This window comes from Armigeres subalbatus, chromosome 1, assembly GCF_024139115.2.
Source record: "Armigeres subalbatus isolate Guangzhou_Male chromosome 1, GZ_Asu_2, whole genome shotgun sequence".
NCBI lineage: Eukaryota > Metazoa > Arthropoda > Insecta > Diptera > Culicidae > Armigeres > Armigeres subalbatus.
Window position 1 is genome coordinate 151,571,455 of NC_085139.1, and position 25,181 is coordinate 151,596,635.

Sequence of the window (25,181 nt, forward strand, 5' to 3'; positions counted from 1 at the left end):
TCCACAATAGTTTTATTTCACGTGTCCGAAAAATAGAAAGAAATGTCCATATATTATAAGGAGGTGAACACGTGCTCATTGCTGCAAAAAATCGGGAAAATGGAAAATAATTCCGTTCGTTATCTCGCCTCTGGTCGGATGAACATGGGAGCTACTTTATATTAGCGGTGATTTAATTGGAAAAATGAGTTACACATAGAACGTTGAGGTGCAATAACGATTGTCATCACAATTATTAGCACGATTTTTTTTATCGCTCATTCCAAAAAAACTGCAAAATTCGGTTGTGGGCACTCCTATGGGTTCGGTTGTTGGTACCCTTATTTTTTTGAGAATTAAATCAATATCGCTGTAGTTGTCCCCTAACTTATTTTTAATGGCTTTTTTATGCGGTTTTTATAATTATTTAGACATAATTGTAAGAAATATATTTTTGTTTTATTTTGAGCATGTCTAGTTATTGTACACACACTTTTTGGAACTTACCGTTGCCGATTTGCTTGCAATGAATTGCATTCAACGGCAATCCTGTACCATTGTTTTTGCCTTTCGCGTATACTAAGTATACGTAAAGGCTATAGGATCACTTCAAAACTGAACTTTGGATAGAAGGCTAGGAGACCCATAGTGTTATATACCAATCGACGAATTGAGGTGATGTCTGTGTGTGTATGTATGTATGTATGTATTAGAGTGGGGCGTCATGGTCATTTTTTCAAATCAATGGTTTTTCGAAGCCATTCTGGGTCCTGAACAACTGTGCAGAATTTGGGACCGATTGGTTGCTTCCTCGCTTTCCGCATCTCGTTTGAAGTTTGTATGAAAATTAGTATGGGAGAACGTATATTTTTGCATTTCTACTACTAGAGGCTTCAGTTAATCTTAAACCAAGTGCCACATTGCGTTAAAGTATAACCCAAAGAATGCCGAAAAACTTTGCTGAAGAAGGTACGTTGCTGGAATGTCCACGAAAAAAGCTATAACGCTTAGAACATTGAGTGTTCAAACCATATGCAAAAAATCGTTTATTCTGCCAGCACTGCCGTACTACGTAGACCAATAATTTAACCGAGTGTGATTTCGAAATAATTGATCTTATAGGGCTTGAGAGCTAATGGGAGCTATCAGGAATCATTTCACAAAGAAAAAAATCCGACGAGAAGGAAGATAGGTTTTGCCCTTCGATAGCCATAGGTTGTCCGGTAGTGCTGGCAGAAACAATGATTTCTTGCATATGGTTTACACAATCAATTTTCGAAACGTAATAACATTTTTTGTAGACATTCCAGCTACGTACCTTCCTCGGCAAAGTCTTTCGGCATCTTCCAGACTAGATGCTAATGTATTGAGTCACGTGATTGATGATAAATTGAAGGTGCTAAGAGCAAAAATGTAAAAAAGTACGTTTTCCCATACTGATCTCCATGTAAATTTAAAACGCGTTGCGGCATGCGAGGTTGCAACCAATCGAGTCCATATTTTGCACAGTTGATAGGGGTCCCAAAACGATTCAGAAAAACCTTGATCTCACTTGATCGGACGAAGTTTGCGTTTTCCCATACAACTGCGCCCCACTCTAGTATGTATGTATGTATGCGTGTGTGTACAAAAAAAATGTAAGACACACTTTTTTATACTTAGCTTTATCCGATTTGCTTGCAGCCAGTTGCATTCGATGCAAAATCCTTCCTTCCTATTGAAAATTGGCCCAATCGGCCATTGCGATCCAAAGGTATCAAAAAAACATATTTTTTCCCCATTTTTCCCGAGAGTCGAAAAAAATTTCGAAATAAAAAAAAATGTTTTTTTGCAGAAACTGCTGCAATGCATTGGAATGAACGCAAAGTGGATTATTCTGTTTTTTTTTAATGAAAATTGGTTAGTTCGGAATATGGGATAAAAATTGATGGCCAATTTTTTATTTTTAACGAGAAAAGCGCAATTATCACTAGCGCGATTCTTAAGGGTTTTTTCTGCGATGCGATGTAAATAAGGCCGGAACAAATTTTCAATTTTACTTTTGTCACCCCCCCCTTCAAAAATGACGAAAACTTGGAAGGGGGAAATAAATAAAATGTTTTTGTCAGTGTTGTTTTTTAGCGTTTTCCGTGTTTCGGCGAGTTATACAATTAAATTTCTTCAAAACCAGACATTACTGACCTTTGGTCTGCAATAAATTTAGGTAAAACGCCGAAAACTCAAGCTTTGAATAAACCTTTCTTCAAGAAGTTTTTCGAAAAACATGTTAAAACTACATCATACACATTTCAGATAATAGAAACGATGCACTTCAAGGACTGTTTTCTGCATATCTTGCTTTAATTTGTATTTGGAGGTAAAGAAATGCGAAGATGAATGCTATGGATATCATAAAGCAAAACATTTCGATAAAAGCATAAAAATTGATTGGCTGCCAACGCCAAAGCTTCAAGGCGATAAGTACAAGTCGTTCGAAGAAGAGTTTACGGTTCAGAACCAAATGATGAACATTAGCCGAGTCCCCAGATAGGTTGGTGGTACTCTTCCCGTCCCGAGCCACAAGTCCCTGGCCTATTGCACCGCAATATGGTTGCAGCCGAAATGGTGGCTCCGGTGACGAACGAAGAGTTACTCGCAGTGGCCAAATCCCTGATAACGAACAAAGCACCAGGGATGACGTTCTGGACACCACTGTCAAGGCAGTAATCATAGCGATCCCAAACATGTTCAGGCTAGCTATGCCTTGATAAGTGTAGATTCCCCGAAAGATGGAAAAGGCAGAAATTGGTGTTGCTGCCGAAGGCCGGGCGACCCATCCGCGTACAGACCGATCTGTCTTATACACACGACGGGTAAGTTCCCTCGCTAAAAAGGATTATCCTCAACAGACAGATCCTGTACTTAGAGGGTACGGACCTCCTGTCAAGCTATCAGTTCGATTTTTGCAAAACTAAGTACACCTTGGACGCTATTAAGGCTCAAGCCTCCATCACAAGGTTTTGAAAATTAATGACTGTATCACTTGTTTGTAATAGTGATGCAATTGGTACGGGAAAGTGCAGCAGCGATAAATAAATTTTGTTTACAACTGGGGTGGGTGGAAATGGGGTGGTAAAAATATGCCAGCTGATGCATAATGTTGCCAGACTTGACGAATTGTTTATTTCATAACATAAGACATGTTCATGGTGTATCAAATATATGGGTATTTATTGATTTAAAAAATTTTATACACCACTTGGCATGTAATAGAAGCTTACATAACATGTTTAAATATTTATTTTTGGGTTTATTGTTCAATCCGATAAACAGCAATGATTTTTTCCAATAAATAAAAGCAGTTTTCAACAGTTTTTGGGCGTGAAGTGAATTAATTGGTAGTCAACATTGAAGAAAAATGTGACAATGACAAAGAAGTTTATTTCATTTTTAAACACTGATTGCCCAGTACCGGCTTAGGCTGCAGGTGGGCCTGTACCGGATTTCTGAAAGCTACTTCCAGAACCGTGTACTATTATACGAGGCCGATGCCGGTCAGAGAAGCATTCCTATCACCTTGTAGATCTACGGGGAGTCAATTCCCGAAGTAGAACTGACCGCAGTACACGCGATAAGCGCGGTGGCGGATTTGATATCGTCAACAACCGCAAGTCGGTTCAACATACAGTGATTCATGTGGGTGAAGTCGCGATCGCATCAAAGCAGAGTTTGAAGCTCCTTGAGGTCGTTAAAGACAACAAGCTGACCTTCCGCAGCCATGTCGTCTACTTGGTGCCGCTTGGTGTGTCTCAGATGGCAATGCGAGTGGGATCCAAAGGTAGGTGGACCCACCGGCTGATACCTTGGGGAGACCCCTTGGGGAGGTCCATTTCCATCTGACACAATTTCTGTCAGGCCATGACTACTTCCGGCAGTACTTTCACATGATTGGGCACAGGGGCCCGTTCCCCTTCTGCCCTGACTTCCCAGATGTTGATGAAACTGCGTACTGTTCGTATGTCCTCGTTTCGACGTCGCTTGCGGTCGAGACACAACCCCTCTTATCCAGAGGATGTGCCAAGCGGTGGAGAAGTGGTATCGACTGCAACCAGCAACTGCAACCAGTAGCAGTCGAGAGAGAGAGAGAGAGAGAGAAAGAAAGAGAGAGAGAGAGAGAGAGAGAGAGAGAGAGAGAGAGAGAGAGAGAGAGAGAGAGAGAGAGAGAGAGAGAGAGAGAGAGAGAGAGAGAGAGAGAGAGAGAGAGAGAGAGAGAGAGAGAGAGAGAGAGAGAGAGAGAGAGAGAGAGAGAGAGAGAGAGAGAGAGAGGCGTCAAGCGACCCGTGCCGAGGGGATGCATGGCCAGGGGGGTGAAATAATAAGCTAGGCCTTTAACGGAACCTGTGGGGTACCTGGGCACCCTCCACGGTAATTGTCCCTTACTGCGTCATGCTGGGCTCTGGCGTGGTGGACCTCTTTTCCCGAGCAACTCATGGGACCAAAATGGAAAACCAAGTCAATTCTTCAATTAGTGGTAGTAGTGTAGGCGGCAACCCCTTCGCAAGAGGTGGGTTATTCAGGTCTCCGCCTAGGAGGCTAGAAAAACGCCGGTAGGGGTTATTGACGGCCCATGGCTTGTGGAGGCGATGGAACCGCAAACGCGATGGGCTTTCGGCCTTCGAGGTGGCGACGGAACAGCTGGACGCCATCATCGACTTTGCGTCATCGAAGCATAATATCAGCAAGGACCTCAAGAGGAGCTTGCAGAAACTTCGAAATTCGATGCTGGACGCCAAGCTGGAGAGGGCGGTCGGGACGGCCAAGTGTAAACCCGTGAAATCGGTGGAGTCGAGGTCTACCCAGACTGAGGCCCAAGGATTCGCGGACTCGGGCAAGGTCGAATCGACCGAAGGCGTGCCAGCGAAGACGGTGGTGCCAAAGTCTACCCAGACTGAGGCTCAACTATTTGCGGGTACGTCGGGGGTGACTGCTCCAACGGAGCAGACACAAAAACGGGGGAGACAGTCTCCAGGGGATGAGCTCCATGGGGGCCGCTCCAAAACGCGGAGGGTTACTACCCCGAACAAGGGTAGTGGGGCTGGGAAGCTGAACCCCGGTCAGGTACCTCCAAAACCGGGGGAAGAAGGACCTGGAAAGGTCCGTCCACTCAGGAAAGACGGTGGTAAGGGGTTACGGCAGGCTGAAAGTTCTCAGCCGCACCAGATCAGGAAAATAGAGGGGGATGACGCCTTCTGGACCCTGGTCAAGAACAAGAGGAAACTGAGGACGTCAAGGGCCGAAAAGAAGGCCCAGGCGAATGAGGGTAGCAAGAAGTCTAGGGTAGGCGCCAATCGCTCCAGGGGCGATGCCCTAGTCATCACGGCGGACGAGGCTAAGTACTCGGATGTTTTGAAGGCGATGAGGAGTGACGTCAAGCTCGGTGAACTCGGCGCCGACGTACGTCGAATAAGACGTACCCGGATGGGCGAGATGATACTCGAGCTGAAGCGGGGCGTCTCGCAAAAGGGCGCCGCCTACAAGAAGTTGGCGGAGGAGGTCCTAGGCGAGACGGTCAAGGTGAGGGCACTCACGACGGAGGTGAATCTAAGGGTTAAAGACCTGGACGAGATCACTGAAGTCGAAGAGTTCGTCACGGCACTGCGGCGACAGTGTGAAGTGGAGACGTCCACCGCAGCCGTTCGGCTACGGAAAGGTCCGGCAGGGACGCAGGTATCATTGGTTCGGCTATCTGCAGCGGACGCCTCCAAGGTAGTCAACTTAGGGAGCGTCAAGGTGGGATGGTCGGTATGCCCTGTGCGCATATACGAGCAACCCGAAGTTTGCTTCAAGTGCCTGGAACCGGGGCACAAGCAATGCGACTGCAAAGGCCCTGACAGAAGCAATCTCTGCCGACGCTGCGGATTGGAGGGACATAAGGCACAATGCTGCACGAACCCTCCCAATTGTTTGATTTGTTCCAGCAAAGCTGTGAACACCAAGCACCCCATGGATCGATGTGCCCGGCGTTTAAGCGTGCTGCAAAATCAAAGTGCAGGTAACGCAGCTGGCTTGCTCGGCCTCGCCCGAGTGTTTGGTGTGCGCAGGTTTAGAGGAAACGGCGGAACACGTGTTGTTCGTGTGCTCACGTTTTCGCGCAATGCGTGACCACATGTGGTCTGGACACTACCCCGGACAACCTAGTTCGGAGGATGTGTAAAGATGAAGTTGGCTGGAACGCCGTTTTATCGGCTATCGCCCAAATCGTCTCGGAGCTACACAGAAGGTGGCGCGTAGACTCAAGGATGGCTAGTTCAGGCGCAAATAAGAGGTGGTCCAAGGGATCGGAGTCGGCTTCATGGGTCATACCGGTGGTCATGCTCTGTTGTCGAACTCGATCCTTTTATCGAACAAGTGGCCGCGCGAAGAACAACATGGTATCGTCGCTTTCGCGGCGTCGGTCAACCGGGCGGGTCTCTAACCATCTTAAGAACCTTCTATAAGGTTCAGACAGACAGAAATTCATTTTTATGTATATAGATTGAGTTTTCTTTTCGGTTAACACCATTACCCACAATCCCCACTATACCTTAGTAAAAAACATTCTTATTAAATGTATTAACCGAGATCCGCACAGCACAGCACAGCTCGGTTCGTGAATTTCAGTGAGGCTCTCAAAAAAGCCAGCCTAATCATACGTCGATTCAGCCCATGTTTCAGCTAGATTTGCCCACCGTGATCGGTAGACAAATTTAAGTGAATGAAAACAATCAGCAATGTCACTAGTAACTACCTTTTGTATACCATTAGGACCCCATTTCCAGATTTAACCACTGATTCTTCCTCTACTTTGGTCGTGCACACTTGTATGTTTCAACAGTAAAGCAGCTAGTACAGAATTAGGAGATTGTGATATCGAATAAAATGCCTTTTCACGTGGGTAAAACTGAATTTCGATCAATGTTGTGAATCACAATGTATCTAATAGCAGTGGATAAAAGAATGAAATTTAACCATGTGTAGTGTCGTCTTCCACAAAGTCTCTAGCAATTTCGCGAGTTACACAATCGACATGACTCACCTTGTTACGGAACCGAACTCCGTAGAACTTGTGAGCATTTTCCAGCAGCTCAGGTCTAAAGGTCGTCGTGATGAATTGTGCTTTATCGCTCAGTTCATGAATCATGTCTGCCACTGCTTTTCGATGTTGGGCATCCAATGCCTGATCAATTTCGTCAAAAAGATAAAATGGTGCCGGATCGCACTTCTGGATGGCAAAAATTAGAGCCAGCGCTACCAGAGATTTCTGGCCACCGGAGAGTTGATTCATTTCACGCATTTCGGCATCTACGCCGGTGAAAGACACTCGAATTCCAATACCGGTAAACTCATCTGAGGTTTCCACTTCTTTTTCCATATCGTTGCCTTCGGTATCTTTCTGTGTTCTTAGAATCAAATGACCGGATCCTTGCGGCACTAGTTTTTTGAAGACCTCTGTGAAGTTGGCTGCTACTTGTCTGAATGTGAACTGTATGGCTTCAACCTTGCGCATCTCGAGATTCTGCATCAGTTCACGAATTTTCTCGCCACCGATATCGAGCTCTTCCTTTCGCTTATACAATTTTTCTTTCTGCTCAGAAAAGCTTAGAAATTGGTCCAGTGCTTTTTTGTTCACATGGTTGTACTTCTTCAAGTGATGATTGGCCTTTTCTAATTCCTTGAAAAGCTGAAGCGGAAAAAAAGCATTAAACACCGTTTGGTAAACTTGCATGCTAAAAATATTTGATGTATTAGTAAGACGTTTTATTTGTAATGCTCACCGTTTTCAACGACATTCTCTGGTAAGATGGATCGACCTGAGGCAGGGCTCCGAGACCTGCAATCTTTTCAGTGCATTCCTCAATCTTCTGATGCAACAAATTCTCCTTAGCAGCCCATTTCTCCATGCGCTTGGAATCCTCATCCATCTTATCTTGAGCTTCCTTTTCTTTCTGCATCCAAAGTTCTAGCTCCTTTTGAAGTGCTTTCTGTTGTTTCACAGCTTCGCTAACTCTGCAGTTAAAAAGATACATTTTAATATTATATGCGTACTAAGATTAGGTTGTAACACTGAACTTACTTTTTATCGATTTCATCAACATCGCTCAATACTTTCTTGATACGCTTCTCTGTCGACGAAAGCTCAGTACGACAATTTGTAAGCTGACGTTTACGATCTTCCACCGAAATTTCTTGCAACGCTTGGACCAATTCATCTTTGCGGCGGAACAGATTGTTGGTCAACAAATTTTCCAGCTTATTTTTGGTTACTTCCAAACTCATACGAGCAGTGAACGCCTCCTTGTTCTCCTGGTTAAGTTTCCGGATTTCATCATTCAATTGATCTACCTCATGCTGATCCTGCACCGAAAGCTGCGACATCAGCTCTTGGTGAAGTTCATTTTCCAATCCATCCTTGGTGCTGTTCATGGCTTCCAAGTTGGCTTTACATTGCGCCAAGGAACGCTCTTTCGGGTTGCGGAAGCGTTCTATACGCGTTAGCTCATCTTTCATCAGACGAATGTCCGCTTGGATTTTTTCAAACGCATCCTTTGACTTTCCTTGCTTTGTTTCAGTTTTTTGCATCTCGGAGACGACACTGTTGATGCTAGATTCTGTCTGCTTGAGCTCTGTTCGGAATTCTCCTAATTCTTTATCCAAATCATCAATCATTTGCAAATACTCGGATCGCTTCTTCTGCATTTCCAGTCGCGATCGAGACGTATTGAAGTAACCTAATCAAATAGTTGTTTTATATTAATCTGGATTTGTTACATGTTACTCAAAATTGGGGAATAGTGCTTTTTGCCATAACGAGTTGCACATTAAGGGCGCTTTTTACGCGGGTTGTTTTTGATTAGTTCTGGCCTTTGAATTGACTCCAAATCAAGTGGAAATTGAAATACATCGAGAAATTTATAAAATTTATCCGCGTAAAAAGCAACCCCAGTGCAATGTCTTAAGGCCAATTTACATAACGTTATACTTGGCATAATGTTAAAAAACAGAATGAGTGAATAACTTCTTTGGTAACGCACATTTTCCCAGAAAAGACAAATGTATATCATTGCATTTTTTTTTTTTAAATACGCATTTGCCAGGAATAAGGTAGAAAAGAAGATAATTATTTCTTTGAAAAAACGAGGGTAGCAAATGGGTGTGTAATTAAAAGCTTATCTGAAAAAAGTATTTGATCGGGAACGGCAAGTTAGATAAGTTAGATAATATATTATAAATATTTCCGCCCGGAATATGACAAATTAATAGAAGAATCCTTCGGACAAAGCATGAATTCTGCCGGACTAAGGCAAACAAGTAGATGATGATGGTGGTTTGTTTTTGAGGGATATTAACTCAGGCGGTCATTGATCCCTATCAAACAAGTAGAGCATTCTGCCTTTCTACATCCTTTTAAATTGCATGTGCTTCAATATGATTATATTTGTAGATTGGGTAGCACTCCCCTCCCCTTTCCCCCATTCCTCCGACTTTGACCTCCCAGAATCTTACCTCCAGTTAGGCAACCCTTCGACGAAACCTGATCTCCCTCCAACGTTACGCAATCTAGGCCGGTACTTTTAGCTAACTCTGTGGCGCGTTCCAGATTACGGCAGATGAGCGTCTTGCCGAAAATGTAGCGCAATGCTTTGTCGTACTGCTCTTCATACTTTAGCTTGGATATCATCGGAATTGAATCCGGGTCTTCCGGGTAATCGTGAATCCGAACTTGCAGCCGATTCAAGGGCATGAATGTAACCTCACCCGGAAGTTTCTGCTTATTCATTTCCTTGAGGATCTGAGTGCCGACACGATCCGATTCTACAATATGGTGAAACAATCTGTTTCCCGCTGTCACCTCTACCGCCGTGTAGATCGATTTATCGCAATTGAAATTTTCGATTACAGGACCATAATATGATCTGGCAATATCACCGAATTGGCCGCCCCTTTGAGAAAAGCTTTCCAGAACTTTACGCACAGAATCACGTCCATTCAAAATCGGTTTTCCGGCCATCGATCGCAATGCTTGATCAGCTTTGGCCAGTTCCTCCTTGTTACCGGAAAGAGTCTGAGTAACTTGGGTTTCCTTTTTCCAAATGTCGTTGCGAATGGTTTGGAAATGATCTTTTTTCTTCTTGAGTTCGTAGTAATTTTTATTATGTTCATCGATTTGAACCCGCAATCGCTCAAACGATTCTGTATGCTCTTCAATTTTTTTCTCCAAATCTTGTTGTTTAGCAGCGTCCCTTTTCAAATCTTCATGCAGTTTATTCTGATGTGCAATCTTATCCTTGATTTGTTTGTTTAATGATTTGAGTTCACCCTGAATCCATTTGTCACGCTCCTCACGAGATGAAAACTGTGAGCCACGACCTTGTTTTGCATATAGTTCTTTGCGTTTTTGTTCCTTCAAATTAAGCTCCCTTGAGCACTCTTCCTCTTTTCTACGCATGGCTTCGTAACGAGGGCGCACGGCCTCAAGTTCTTTCTCTTTTTCTGCGATAGTGATTTTCAAACGATTGAGTTCATATTCCGCACGTTCCTTCGACTTGTTATCGCCTTGTACTTCGTCAGTCAGATCCGAAATGGTCAAATCTAGCTTAGTTTTCTCACGCAGCAACTGCTGATGTTCCGTTGTAAGAACCGACTTTTCATCCTTGGTGGTGGTTACGTCTTTTTTCGCATCCTTCAATGACTTTTGTGCATTCTTTATCTTGTCTTGTGCGGTTTGGATCTCCTGAGTAAACAATTTCTGTTTGTCTCCCGAGCTCTTCCGCTGGTGCTCCAACTCATCTAAATGCTTCTTATTCTCCTTGAGTTCAGTCTCGTGAATAATGTACTCCAAGGTACGTCGAGCCTTGTCCCATTTCTGATACTCTTTCAGTTCCTCTTTTTCTTCTTCAAGTGTCTTCAATCTATCTTCTATAGTTTTCAGAAACTCGGTGATTTTTTCTACCTTTCCGTCAGTTTCTTTAAGGATATTCATAGACTCTTCCTTCCGCTCATCATACACACGGGTTCCAGCTACTTCCCTTAGTAGTTTTAGCCGATGCGAATCGGGAGCAGTTGCCATCTGGTTAATCTTACCCTGCTTGACGATATAGTATGGATTTGAGTTCGAAAATCCTGCCGACTCCAGTAGATTCACAACCTCTGACCGTGGAACCACCTTTTTGTTGAGAAAATACTGATCCTTCTTAGCGCCAATAACTCGACGCAGAAAAATTTCCTCTTTGTCGATCTAAAAACGAAAATTGTCACATTATTTACTAGATATTACTCTTTAAATTTCAATTGCATTACCGGTACACGGTTATCCGAGTTGTCAAAAATGATTTCTACATAGGCAGACATTGCACGTGCTCCAGTACCTTCGTGAAGAAGCGCTTGGCGCTGTTCTGGCCGTAGATGGGTGAACTCGTCGCTGAGAACAAACTGGATAGCTGTAATTCAAAAGTTGACATTATAATTAAGATGCAAAGTTCTGGGAAGCAGAATAAAAACAATATAATTCTATGCGCAGATAAGAAAATAATGAGTGCTTATAAGAAGTTGATCATCATTTTTTTTTAAGTTGAATAAACAATCTTGTTGTCTCATTCCAGTTTCCTGTGGCAGATGCCAAGAAGGTGCTAAACAAGGTCAATTAGCGATAGGTAGGTTGACCATAAACCAACAACCTTAAATGCTTAAATTACAGTCACAAGTGATATTGTATTTATATTTTTTTAACCATCATTGGGGCTGTATCAAGTCTGTTGATGTATAAAGTAATAAATAAATAAAAAGTCTTATGACTAAAGTTCGAAGTGACCATCCATAATCAAATTGATTTTTGTTTTTGTTGAAAGGTATATGTATAAGGCAAGTATAATAAACGATTTGTTAGCTCCACTTTAACCAGCATAAATGTGTTTCAGCGTTCGAACGAATTTCTATGAAACGCTAAATAACTTGGCATAATAATTAAACATCACTCCTTTTCTGTTAAGGTTGTGGACTTGACTAAAGGAAGTCTTACGAAAAACTACTTTTCTTTATTTTACTACTTTTCTTTATTTTTTCTGTGTTTGTTTTCGTTAATTGCTTAAATTTAAATAAACACGCATGGTGAAAATAAAGGTGACTCGGAGAGGCACAACGCACCGTGTTTTTTTTTCTATTTTTCGTATCTGTGAAAGATACAAATTTGACCCATCTATATACAGACCCCATTCGAATTTGGCAACACGTTCGGAACACTTATGTTGCCAAAATCGAATGGTTTTGTTTTCTCATGATACTTCAACACTTCTTCACTTTTTATGACGCTAAACAAACCGTGATTTTTTTTTTGCGAATTTTGAAATCTAAACGTTCACACTAAAACAAAATTTAAGCTTTTTTTTTAATTTTATTTTTTGTCGGTTTCGGGGTCCTTTTACAAAAATTTCAATATTTAGGCGCTTTTCTTAAAAAAAAATTACGCGATTTTGTCACCAAGAAAAAGACTGTAGAATATATTCCTGGCCGTCGCAGGACGACAACTATAAAGAGTCTACAAAAGTCTACCTATTCACGAAGAAAACAACCTGGAAAACGACGACGATGAATTTGGCACGGTCTCCCGGAGACTCGATGAGTACTTCGCACTGAAGAGGCATGAATACTTTGAATACTCATTCTGGACCCTGAAACCTTCAGCTGGACCGATTCCTGTTGAGAGCAAAAACTATGGCAAACAAGTGCCAATTCGGTTCCACGCAAGGTGAAAGCAGAGATGCAGCAGTGATTGATAAGATCGTAATGTTAGCTCCCCCAGAGCTCCGGCGGAAGATCCTGGAAAAATCAAATGTTAATCTGGACGATCTAACCAAGCTGGTTAATTCTCATCTTCCTATCTATCCAGCAACAAGTTCGTGAATGCCAATATGCCCACACATCAGGTAACATTCTGGAGGTCAGCCGAGAAAATGCATATGTAAATCAAATTGGGAACAAAGAAGATACCGGTCGAGTAACCAACTGGATGGCCAACCAGGCACGTCGGTCGAAGCCACTGATTATAGAATGTGGAAAGTGCGGTAATAAACCACATCGTTCAGAGAACATGTGCCCGGCGAAGAGTGAACAATGTCGTATTTGTAACCGTTTCGGCCATTTTGCCAAGAAATGTAGAACGGATCCGACGAAACGAAACTCTATCATGTCAGTGCCAGTAAAAAGGAAGTTCTAAAGGCCTCAAGATAAATGCGGTTACAATGCAGGAAAAAGTAGAAGATAATCAGAACACTACGAATACTTTCATTTCATATGCGCTATAAGTGATAATCATGAGGAAATGGTGTGGTGCAAAGTAGGACAGGTGTTAATCGCAGTGGCGTTTCCCTAACCTCAATCTACCTGTGCACTGAGTTTAAATTTAAAGAATTGGTGTGCGGAAATGCCTAGAATAACTAGATTTTGATTAGTATAAACGACTCTGATATTTTTTTTTCTCCATTTGAGCTGCCAAAATAGCAAAATTTTCACTTTTTGGGTCAGTGCACAGGTAAAAAGAGAGGTTACGCGACGCCACATCGAGATAATGATTGACTCTGGCTCCAAATTCAACATCGTCTATGAGTGTACCTACTTGCCCTCTATACAGAATATCAGACCATCTGAAACACGTTTGTCAGCATATGCTCAACAGAAATCGTTACAAATCATATGCACCTTTGACGCCGGAATCCGTGTTGTTGATCGAGCGGACATTATTCACAACGCCAAGTTCTATGTTAGAAAAGATGGCAACCTGAACATACTCAACTGGCTACTAAAATCGAGTATTATTGGAAGGGTTGAAAGGCCAAGTCCGTGGGTGTCCCCTATGGAAATAATGTCTATGTCTATGTTCCCCCTTGAAATAAGCAGAACAGATGCAAGAACTGTCATCTATTATTAGAACAACACCAATATCCCTCCACTCTTAAATCAATAGCCGTGAACCGGTGAATTCAATAGCATAGCACTTTCAATTCTAGTGGGGAAAATATTGGTGCTGATCGAAGTGCTAATCATTTCAACATCCAGTGAGTAGAACTTTGATCAACAGTGTTGATATTATGGAATTGTCTGCATTCAACACACTTGTGAAAGGTGTGACACCACTTCAAAATCAAAGGAATAGCATTTTCAATAATAGTGATTTTAAAGTTGATCATTCAACAGATGGAACAGTTAAATTGAGCGTGTTGATTTTTTACCGTGAACGCTAGATGACCTTCTTGCAAGGTTATATGGCGCACAGTGGTTCTCTCGTCTCGATATCAAAGATGCTTACCATCAAGTCGAGTTACACGAATCGAGTCGTTATATCACGATTTTTATTACCCACTTGGGCATGTTTCGATACACCAGACTGATGTTCGAAATTTCCAGTGCATCCGAATATTTCCAAAGAACCATCGAACAATTTTTGTGCAACTGTCCAACCGTTTTCAACTTCCAAGACGATATTTTCATCTATGGAAAACCAGAAAAGGAACACGACGATGCTCTCAACTGCACTCTGGAAACGTTAGAGGCCCATAACATTGTTCTCGACACGAAGAAATGTAAATTCAAGGTTACTCAAACAGAATTTCTAGGGCATCATATTTCTCGCGAATGGTTGCAGCCAACAGACGACAAAATTACAGCCATTATAAAGTTCAGATATCCAAAATATGCCGAAGAAGTGCGAAGTTTTCTGGGCCTGGTAGCACACGTCGGTAGATTCATTCCGATTCTTGCAACCAAGACATTCAACCGAGAAGGAGGCCTTAGCGATTATTTGTGGTGTCGAAAGATTTCGTCTTTATCTTATCGGAAGAGAATTTGAATTAGAAACATACCATCGACCACTAACAGCGATTTTCAAATCCACTTCTCAGCCGCCTGGCCGAATTGAAAGATGGGTGCTCAGACTGCCGCCGTTTAGATTTCGTATAATTTTTAAGCCAGGGAAAGAAAACATCGCCGATCCTCTTTCTCGCCTGTCTCTCTCGGATGATGTTACTGATGTGGACAACTCTGATGACGAACTATATATTAATGCGATTACGGAATTAGATAAGGACCCGGAGTTACTTATCGTCATGGAAGCTATATTAACAGGCGACTGGAATAACGAAATGATCAGAACCGGCGGGAAGGGGTATATTCCGTATATTCCCTTTCAAAAGGACTTGAGTTTGTTAGAAGGATATGTAATTCGGGGATGTCGTTTAGTAGTACCAAAGCAATTACGACCCTGAATGTTGCAGCTTGCCCATGAGGGACACCCAGGCGAAACACATATGATCACCCGTTTGCGCGACCGAGTTTGGTGGCCAGGCATGAACGAAGAAGCAAAGAAAATAGTAAAAGATTACGAGGTTGTCGTTTGGTGAGTAAACCGTCCGCTCCCGAACCAATGCAGCGTCGAATCATGCCTAATGAGCCATGGACGGACGTAGCGATAGATTTCTTAGGCCCATGGGAGTACTAGTAATAGTCAGTCTTCGCGAAAACGTGAGCGGCGCGCGCTGAGCTTGAGTGCAGTTTTTGACAGTGCATGTTCATCCCGAGCGCGCGTTCTCGTATTCACCATCAGCATTGAACATGTGTGCGAAAAATGAACGCGGTGCGGCTCAGCTCAGGCTCGAGCTCAAGTTCAAAACTTGGGCTGTGTGTTCAAGCTGTGTGCTCATGCCGCATGCTGTGAGCTCAGACTGTGTGCTTAGGATGAGAACTGAGCAATGGCAGGCATAGAAAAGCTTCAATTATAACTTCCTTTAATGGCTTATAGAGAATGCTTAGTTAAAAACAGGTCATAGTTGCAGTTGAAATGTAGACCCATTGAAGAAAAATAAAATGTTTCGGTATTGTAGACTATGTGTTAAGTTATTTTATTTTCCACAAACCCTCAACAAATTGTGTTGAACATATAGAATTGTTTTTTTATAGTAGGTAAATACATAGTAAAGTACGTGAGTTAAATACACCTGATTGTTGATTATTGCATTGCCAAAATACACACATTCCCATCCCAACCCAAGTAGAGAGATATCCCTCAGTGCCGGACAACTTAGTCACATTACGTAGAATCTTTTAATTTCGGCTTCTGCGACAGATAATCTGCATACACAAAATATACGATCCATATTTGATTATTTGAACATTTTTGACTACATCTCTTCCAAAAGGGTGCAAATTAGTATATGCTGACGATTTGAAATTGTACCTCTTAATTAGATCTATAGAAGATTGTCTACAATTGCAGAGATTGATTGATTTGTTTATATCGTGGTGCTCTAGAAATCGTTTGATTGTTAGTGTATCAAAATGTTATGTTATAAGTTTTAGTCGTAAAAAGAATGACATTGTGTACCCATACAGCATTGATAACTTTGAGTTGACAAGGGTGTCAGAAGTTAAGGATCTAGGAGTAATACTCGATAAGAAACTGACGTTTCATAGTCATTATGTGAGCATGATAGCTAGAGCAAGTAAAAATCTCGGATTTATTATGCGCATTGCTAAGGAATTTCGTGATCCATACTGTTTAAAAGCCTTGTATTACGCACTAGTGCGATCCGTACTAGAATCCAATTCTATTATATGGTGCCCACATACTGATAACTGGATTACAAGAATTGAATCTATCCAATCTAAGTTTATACGATACGCTTTGCGATTTCTTCCATGGTCAAACAGATTTGAATAGCCTCCTTATGCTGATCGCTGTCAACTTCTGAACATGGAACCACTGTTTAAAAGACGAATGGATTCGAAAGCAATCTTTGTAGCTAAATTGCTGATATCAAAAATTGATGCACCGAATATTTTATCAATGATTTGTCTAAACGCCATAGAAAGACCACTCAGAACTAGGAATTTTTTACGACTTCCTGCACGCGTATCGGTGTGACCGAAATCCTGAAAATAGTAGGAAATCTACTGGTGGCGGTGTCATCATTGCTGTACGGCGTGGTTTGAAGGCAAGGCTAATTGAAAATTCCACGTGGCAATGTTTGGAGCAAGTCTGGATATCCATCCAATTGAAGAAGAGCGCCATTTTCCTTTGTGCCGTGTACATACCTCCAGATAGAACACGTGACGTTGACTACTTAGATACCCACTGCCGTTCCGTCTTCACCGTAGTCGAGGGTATGGCAGCGGCGGATGAGCTTCTTGTCATTGGCGACTTTAATCTTTCCGGTGTTTCGTGGAGACCGTCTCACAATGGTTTCCTCTATCCCGATGGACATCGGTCAGTATTTCATTCAGGTGCTTTGCATCTTCTCGATGACTACAGCACGGCGATACTATCTCAAATCAATCATGTAGCGAATGAGAATCAACGTTGCTTGGACTTATGTTTTGTGAGCAAGCAAGATGTCGCCCCGTTCATCGCCGCAGCTCCAGCTCCCATGGTCAAGCTCATTCCTCATCATCCTCCTTCAGTTGTCCGAATTCCGGTGAGTCTGGCTAACGAGTGCGATATATTTCCCGCTTCCGTGTCATACAATTTTCAGAAGGCCGATCATCAAAGCATTGTCGACGTACTATCCGATTTGCCTTGGGACGCTATACTTGCCGATAATGTCGAAAATGCTGCGTCGACTTTCTCGCATATCTTGGCATACGTTATTGACCGACATGTTCCCAAAAAAGTATACAAGAATAGCTCTCATCCGTCCTGGTACACTCGGGAATTAAGAGAACTTAAAACTGCCAAGAGAGCCGCCTTAAGGAAATACACTAAATACCGCACGTTTTCCTTAAAGGATCACTACGTCAGACTCAACAACGCCTATAAACGGGTCAGTCGTATATGCTATTCCCGATATCAAAGTAAGATCCAAACCAATCTCAAAACGCATCCTAAACTGTTTTGGAATCATGTCAACAAGCAACGCGGGGAATCTGGCCTACCTTCCTCTATGACATTTAAGGGCGAAACTGTATCATCACTGCAGGAGATCTGCAGACTGTTTTCGCTAAAGTTTGCTGACGTTTTTACCGATGAACAGCTTACCGACAACGAAGTACATCACGCAGCAGACAATGTTCCCCTATATGGCCATGTACTAGGTGTTATCGACATCAGCGAAGAAATGATCTCCTCTGCTGCATCAAAACTAAAGTCATCGATCAAACCTGGTCCCGATGGTATTCCATCCAATTTCCTGAAAAGACACATTTCCAGTTTGCAGTATCCGTTGCTCCTCCTGTTTCGGCTTTCCTTATCCAGTGGCATCTTTCCTTCATGTTGGAAGATTGCACAAATGTTTCCTGTGCACAAGAAAGGGAACAAACGTGACGTGGACAATTATCGAGGAATAACTTCGCTGAGTGCAATATCAAAACTGTTCGAACTCGTTGTGATGGATCCTCTGCTTTCTCACAGCAAGCAGTATCTGTCCGAAACTCAGCATGGATTCATAGCCGGTCGCTCCACTAGTACTAATTTATTGTGCCTTACATCTTTCATCACGAACAGCATGACGAAAAGAGCTCAAACAGATGTCATCTACACAGATCTGTCAGCTGCTTTTGATAAGTTAAACCACTGCATCGCTATCGCCAAATTAGACAAGTTAGGAGTAAATGGCACTCTATTGGAATGGTTCCGATCATATCTATCCGGCCGCCAACTAACGGTTGCTATCGGCGACTGCAGGTCTGATTCCTTCGTGGCTACATCGGGAATACCCAAAGAAGTCATTTGGGTCCGTTAGTCTTCCTACTATATTTCAATGACGTGAATTTTGTACTCGAAGTTCCCCGCCTATCGTATGCTGATGACCTGAAAATGTTCTTGCAAATCCAATCCATCGAAGATTGCTATTTCCTTCAACGTCAGTTAGAATCCTTTGCCAATTGGTGTAACGTCAACCGTATGATAGTCAATCCGGCAAAATGCTCGATGATCACTTTTCTCGGATTAAAAATCCGTTAGATTCGACTACACGCTTTTTGAATACCAGCATAGAACGTCTGAGTCATGTCAAAGACTTGGGCGTAATTTTGGATTCCCAGCTGACGTACAAAATGCATATCTCATACGTTGTAGGTAAGGCTTCCAAAACCATGGGCTTCATCTTTCGGATGGGTAAAGAATTTTCTGACATTTACTGTCTAAAGTCTTTGTATTGCTCACTGGTGCGGTCGATACTGGAGTATTGCTCCGCCGTTTGGAATCCCAATTATACGAACGGTGCCGAACGAATTGAGTCCGTGCAACGACGCTTCCTACGATTTGCTCTGCGTAGACTACCGTGGAGAGATCCATTACGCCTGCCGTAATGAAAGCCGCTGTCAGCTTATCGATCTGGAGCCGCTAAGAGAACGCCGTAACACCGCTCGAGCTGTACTTGTTGTAGACGTTTTGCAAGGCCGAATAGATTGTAGTGACATTTTGGAACAGATTAATATTAACGTACAGCCGAGAACACTTCGCAATAACGCTATGTTAAGAGTGCCATTTCGTTGGACTAACTACAGTATGAACGGTAGTATTGAAGGATTACAGCGTATATTCAACAGGGTTTCTACAATATTCGACTTCAACCTGCCTCGTCAGACGCTGCGTCGAAGATTCAAAGAATTTTTCACTTCGCAATAGATAGCTGTTTTAGTGTTTGTGTCCATTTTTTTTAAAGCTTTTGACGATATGTATACTTATATCTTATATCTTTTTTTTTTATTACCATCATTAGGACATAAGTAGTCTGTTGATGTAGGCCTTAAATAAATAAATGATTGCCGTACACTTTACGGACTTAATGAACCAATTCGTTCTATGTGTGATGTATTTAATAATGTGTACTATATGTTTGATTTTGCGTGTTCCATTGATATTTTTAAAAATCGACTTCGAAATGTTCGGCAACACTGATTGTTATTATAGTTAAGAAAATTATTTTGAGCTTATTAGTTTTAGTTATTAGTTTTAATGAATCATGTAGACCACGATGTTCGATGATTGTTCCAAAAATAAAGAAATAAATAAATAAAATAAATAAAAAATTGAGGTCGACACAGTCTATCGCGGAGCTGTATTAACACAATCGAATTGCCCCAGAGGAGTGCGATGCAGAGAATTCATTGATTTCGAGAGTACAACTTGGCGTCCCTTTCGTGGTTAAAATCTTTCGCTTACAACATGCTTAAATATGTTTCGCTTATTAGACGACAATATTGTTATTTCTTATATGAATATGAATGATTTTTTTTAAATATCGTTGTTAATTCCTGTTAACTCTAAATTTCTGTGGTACTGTGGTAATTAATATTTGTTTTGTGCTTCAAATACTGTACTGTTTGTATCATTAAAATTAAGTCACATCATTGGAACAATTCTTGCCTGTTGATGTTTACTATAAATAAATTTACTTTGATAATGACTGAAGGTAAAAAAATCACGGATTACAAAACTGTAGATAGGTCAGTGCAAGTAGTTGGAATTTAAAAGTATATTACATAAAACTTAAAGTTCCCACCTTTTTCAAAGTCGGAGAAGAAGCGCAAAGACAGTATTTAAAAAAAATGCACAGGGAAGCACCGGAAGAATTTTTGAAACTCTTCTCAACAAGTCTAAAGCCTATTTAATTAAAAATGGTTAGAAGTATGGGGTTGGACTTTTCTTATTCTTATGTCTTTCGTAGAATGTCCTTTTACTCTGTCATTGAGGATATTTCAAATATCTACGCGCATAATAATATGATAAATAAGTTCTTTTCTACTTTTACGAACAATATCATCGAACCATTGAAATTCAATTTATATCAAAACTAGAGTTTTAACACCAAAATGCTAACTAAGCCAAGCCAACAGCATTGTCTGCTGATTGTAATCGTGAGCATCCAGCCTACGCTCGGGTTCATGTTCATTTTTACGAGTGCACGTTCGAGCCCTAAGCGAATGTTCATTCGAGTGCGGCAGCACGGATAAACATTTTCGCGGGGCTGCACCTTTAAGACTGGAGTAGACTACCTAAGGAGGTATGCACAATGAAAAAAACCACATCTGAAGAAACCATCAAACGTCTGGAACCTATTTTCGTACGACAGGGATATCCAAGAACCATTACATTGAATAATGGGCGTCAATCCATTAGCAAGGAGTTTGAGGAATACTGCTTTGCAAGGAATATAACGTTAAACCATACCGCTCCCTATTGGCCCCAAGCAAATGGAGAAGTGGAGCGGCAAAACAGTTCATTATTGAATCGCCAAATTCAGTCATGCGCTCAACCGTGATTGGAAATTGGATCTACCGCCATCGGGGGTGACAATGGGTCTGGGGGTGAGAATGAGTCATCGCTCTCACCAGCAGTCTGAAGGTCGTAAAGCCAAATCGTTCAAAAATATTTTAGTCTTCTTGCCCTCAGATACATTTAATCTATTCAGGGTGTCGACTCAAATTTGAGAATAAAATTCCCTGACTTTCCCTGACTTTCCAGACCCTTCCACAAAAAATTCCAGATATGATTTTTTTTTTTAAATTCCTAGAAACGTATGAAAATCTCTGCATGTGTGAATCATTGAAGTTCATATGAGTTCCTGAGCTACTGGAAACCTAATCACTTCTAGAAACAGAACATTAACCCGTATCGGCCTGAGTGAAGGAAAAAAATTCAAATCATTGCCATTTCGTCATTTTTTGTCGTATTGGCCTGGTTTTATCACTGTTCTGCTTGTACGGATCCCAGAATTCAGAATACATGTTGGGACTTGTGATGTGGTCCTGCTATCCGGAGTTATTCCGGTGGGTCACTGAGTCTAGGCAGTGATTTGATTTTTTTCCTTCACTCAGGCCGATACGGGTTAAGGATCTGTAGATTATCGTAGGTAATTCTGGTCGTTCACAAAGATTCAAGTAAATGCGCATAACTCCTGAAAGATTTTCATATTTCTAGACCAACATTTGAAAAGGGCGTAACAGCCCAAAATTAGAGTTTACAAGTTTCTTTAATTGGCTCTAATTAATGTTATAAGTTTTCTGGTGCCTTCATCCACCATTAGGAATTCTCTTGAACTCCCTGGACATCCAAGACAGCTGATGGACTTATTCAAATCGTTATCTTTCTGGAAATTTGTGTGAACCGTTGTATCTTTTGACACGACTTTTGAACTTCCAAACAGTCAGAGAAGCTTCTAGAAATCCTTCTAATGCCGTTAAAAAATCGTACGATAAAGGTATTTTCGAGAATATCGAGAAACTTCCATTGGCTCTCAAGTATGATTACGGAGTAAGCATTCTTATTCACTCCCTGTGGAGTTTATAGACTTCTAAAATTGGTTACGGATCAATCCCTACAAGCTCACATAAATCTATGCAGCACTTAGAGTAAGCCCAGCAAAACATTCTAACCACTGCAATACTTTAAATAATTTGGTTTAAATTATTTAATTGAACACCGTCTTCAATTTATAGATTCCTCCAAGAAGACGTTCAATTTAAATTTGAGTAAATACCATACAATCTACCAAGTTTTTGAAAAAGAGCTTTTGAAAAAAATCTACTGAACATCTATCAAGGAGTTCCAGGATAAAAACTATCGAGGCAGCTGTTTTTAAATCCAAGGGATTTCGTACTTATCAGTGAGAATTCTGAGGTAATTTCTGGACAAAATTATCATAGATCAACCAGAATATTTCCTGATTAAATTGTTTTATAAACATCGGCAGCGAATGTAAAACTGAAACATTACCATTGATAACAGCATTATCCGCCAACAACATTATAATTATGAGTGCTGTCCAATGAGCAGCTCGAAGTTGTTCCCGTCCTGCTCGTTCTTTTTTGTCAACAAATGGGCATGAGCAGGACAGGGAGAAACTTCGAGCTACTTCAAGCTCTCATTGGACAGCACTATGGAGTATCGAGTAACGTTTAATTGAGACCTTCGCCACCTACATATATGAGGTAGACCATATGATGCTTTTATCCACTGTCATTCTCTCTACAAGACCATTATTTTGACCACCTAAGGACGTGAGGATCGACCAATGACTGTATAACCCCATCATCAAATGGAAGTTCCCGAAATGTTTTTAAAACATTACCCACAGAATCTTGTTTAGAGATGATGCCGATGCTGTGGAGTGCCGTCACAGGTCCACAGAGATACTATTCGTCGTTTTCTTTTAACAAGCTTCCTAGTTGATTGTATGTTGAACGGTTCTGAACTATGGCCTTTTTCAGTAATTTGATTCAGTTTCGACTGCTTTCACGAGATAGTTTTCAAACATTTGGGCGTTAAATTTTCATCAGTAAGTAATATGATAAATTAGGTTTTCAATTAGAGTTGGTTACTAGTCAGCAATTTAAATTCATCAGGATAGACCGCATTATATGAACTTTTCCTATATCATAAGTACATCAACATAATTTTATAAGGAATGACTCTCGCGATTGATAATTAAGTATTTGAACCAATTTTCAGAACTTATTTTGCTTGATGGGAACATGACTCAAACGCTACTAATAAGGAAACTGCAAACAAGTCAAAACGACACCAACACAAAACCTCTCAAACTAAATAATCTTTTAAAAAATGGATCAGGTCTCAACAGTGACCATTTGAGCAACGTGGCTTTGAACCTCTGTTATCGCTTAGAGATTAATAGAAACAAACTCGATTACCATGGGGAACATGAAAAGGCCTCGTAGTAGACATTTAGTTTAGAAACTGCCAACAGGCACAAAAAAAGCTTTATAGCTTGATAGTGGAGATGATTGTCGAATATAACTGCCTCGGAGTATTGTTTATCGGCTATGCAGTCTTATGACCGGCTAAAGCGCAATATTAATTCTGATCCGACGTTTCAATACCTTTATTGGTCCCTTTTCAATGGAATAACATTGGTTCAGAGTTTTATTGTCATAAGTGTCCTTAGTTTAATATCTCGCTCGAAATAAAAAAAAATCACTATAAATTTTCAATATTTGGTTTGTGATTTTTTTTCCCTGACTGACTTTCCAGGTTTTTCCAGGTAGTCGACACCCTGCTATTCTAAAAGCATTCTAAGTAGTTGAACCAGTGACCCATTCTCACCCCCATTCGACCCATTGTCACCCCCGATGACGGTACTGCAATATCTGTTAATGTATAACACAACTCCTCACTCAGTGGCGGGAAAACCTCCCACGGAGTTGTTGCAAAACAGAATAATCCGATCAAAAATCCCCCTTTTGAAAGATATTGAAACAGCGATGCCGACCAATTCGGGCGTTCATGATAGAGACATTATACTGAAACATAAAGGAAAAGAGAGAGAAGACTCAAAAGACTCAAGATTCTATTACAAAACCTTCATTCAACTGGAAAGCTCACCCCTACATTCGACAAAACTGTCTACAAAGTAATGAACCGAATTGGAAATATGTAAGTTAAAAATATCAGACCCCATTTCAGGAAGGATGATTGAAAGAAATGTGGCTCACGTGAAAAAAATTCGGCTCAAAAGGATATGGCCCCGCAGTTAGTAGGGTGTCCCAACAGTAATGAACAACGACCACTCAACTCCAAAAACCAGAATCAAGTAACGTAGCTGGACCTTGTCGTCACATTGGTCAACCATCATGGCAACAGGACTAAATACGTTATTCATTCTATCGAGAATTAATAAGCGGGAATACCCCGGAAAAAGGAAGATTTGGTGATTATGTATGAATAATCATAGCATATCCCCCATATAAAATGATGCTGGGAAGTTAGTTAATTACGGTAGCTCCATCGTCCAAAATAATAATTATAGTTAGTGTGTTTAACGAACTCGGATAATACCACAATATGGTAAAACCACCATCAGGATATCTTAAATACATACTAAATATATTGCAAATTAATTAAATACGTACCGTAGAAGAAATTACTTTTTCCTGAACCATTTCTTCCGACCACAACATTATGCCTCTTGTCAAATGGCTCCACCACAGTTTGCTCACGGTAACTTTTGAAACCCTGTATAATAACCTGCAACAAAGATAAAACTTGAATCAAATACGTACTTTTATATACTAATGATAAACTCACCTGTTTTATATGCATTTTTCCAAAAACAGCTTGTTTTCATCACACAATAATGAAAAGTTGTTTAAGCAAAAGCTTCCGACGCCATCCAAGCAAAATATTTTTATCAAGAAGTGTAGCACAAAGGTTCAAACAGCGCCTGCCGAATATTGATTCGTTT

General features: G+C 41.2%; 1 protein-coding gene across 1 annotated transcript; it reads right to left on the reverse strand.

The window, feature by feature from the left end:
- Positions 1-6,893: 6,893 nt before the first annotated feature.
- LOC134205280 (structural maintenance of chromosomes protein 3) lies at positions 6,894-25,181 on the reverse strand. The gene is made up of 7 exons (XM_062680399.1): positions 25,025-25,181; positions 24,850-24,964; positions 11,296-11,435; positions 9,502-11,233; positions 8,072-8,726; positions 7,773-8,004; positions 6,894-7,678 (listed from the first exon to the last, which is right to left on the reverse strand). The coding sequence occupies exons 1-7, from the start codon at positions 25,037-25,039 to the stop codon at positions 6,962-6,964; spliced, it is 3,606 nt and encodes a 1,201-aa protein (XP_062536383.1). The 5' UTR covers positions 25,040-25,181; the 3' UTR covers positions 6,894-6,961.

What these genes read in the sequence shown, in the direction of transcription:
- LOC134205280 (XM_062680399.1), bottom strand. An exon ending in ACTCGGATAACCGTGTACCG is followed by an intron (nt 11,234 to 11,295) that starts GTAATGCAATTG and finishes TTTCGTTTTTAG; the next exon opens with ATCGACAAAGAGGAAATTTT. An exon ending in GTTGATGAAATCGATAAAAA is followed by an intron (nt 8,005 to 8,071) that starts GTAAGTTCAGTG and finishes TTTTAACTGCAG; the next exon opens with AGTTAGCGAAGCTGTGAAAC.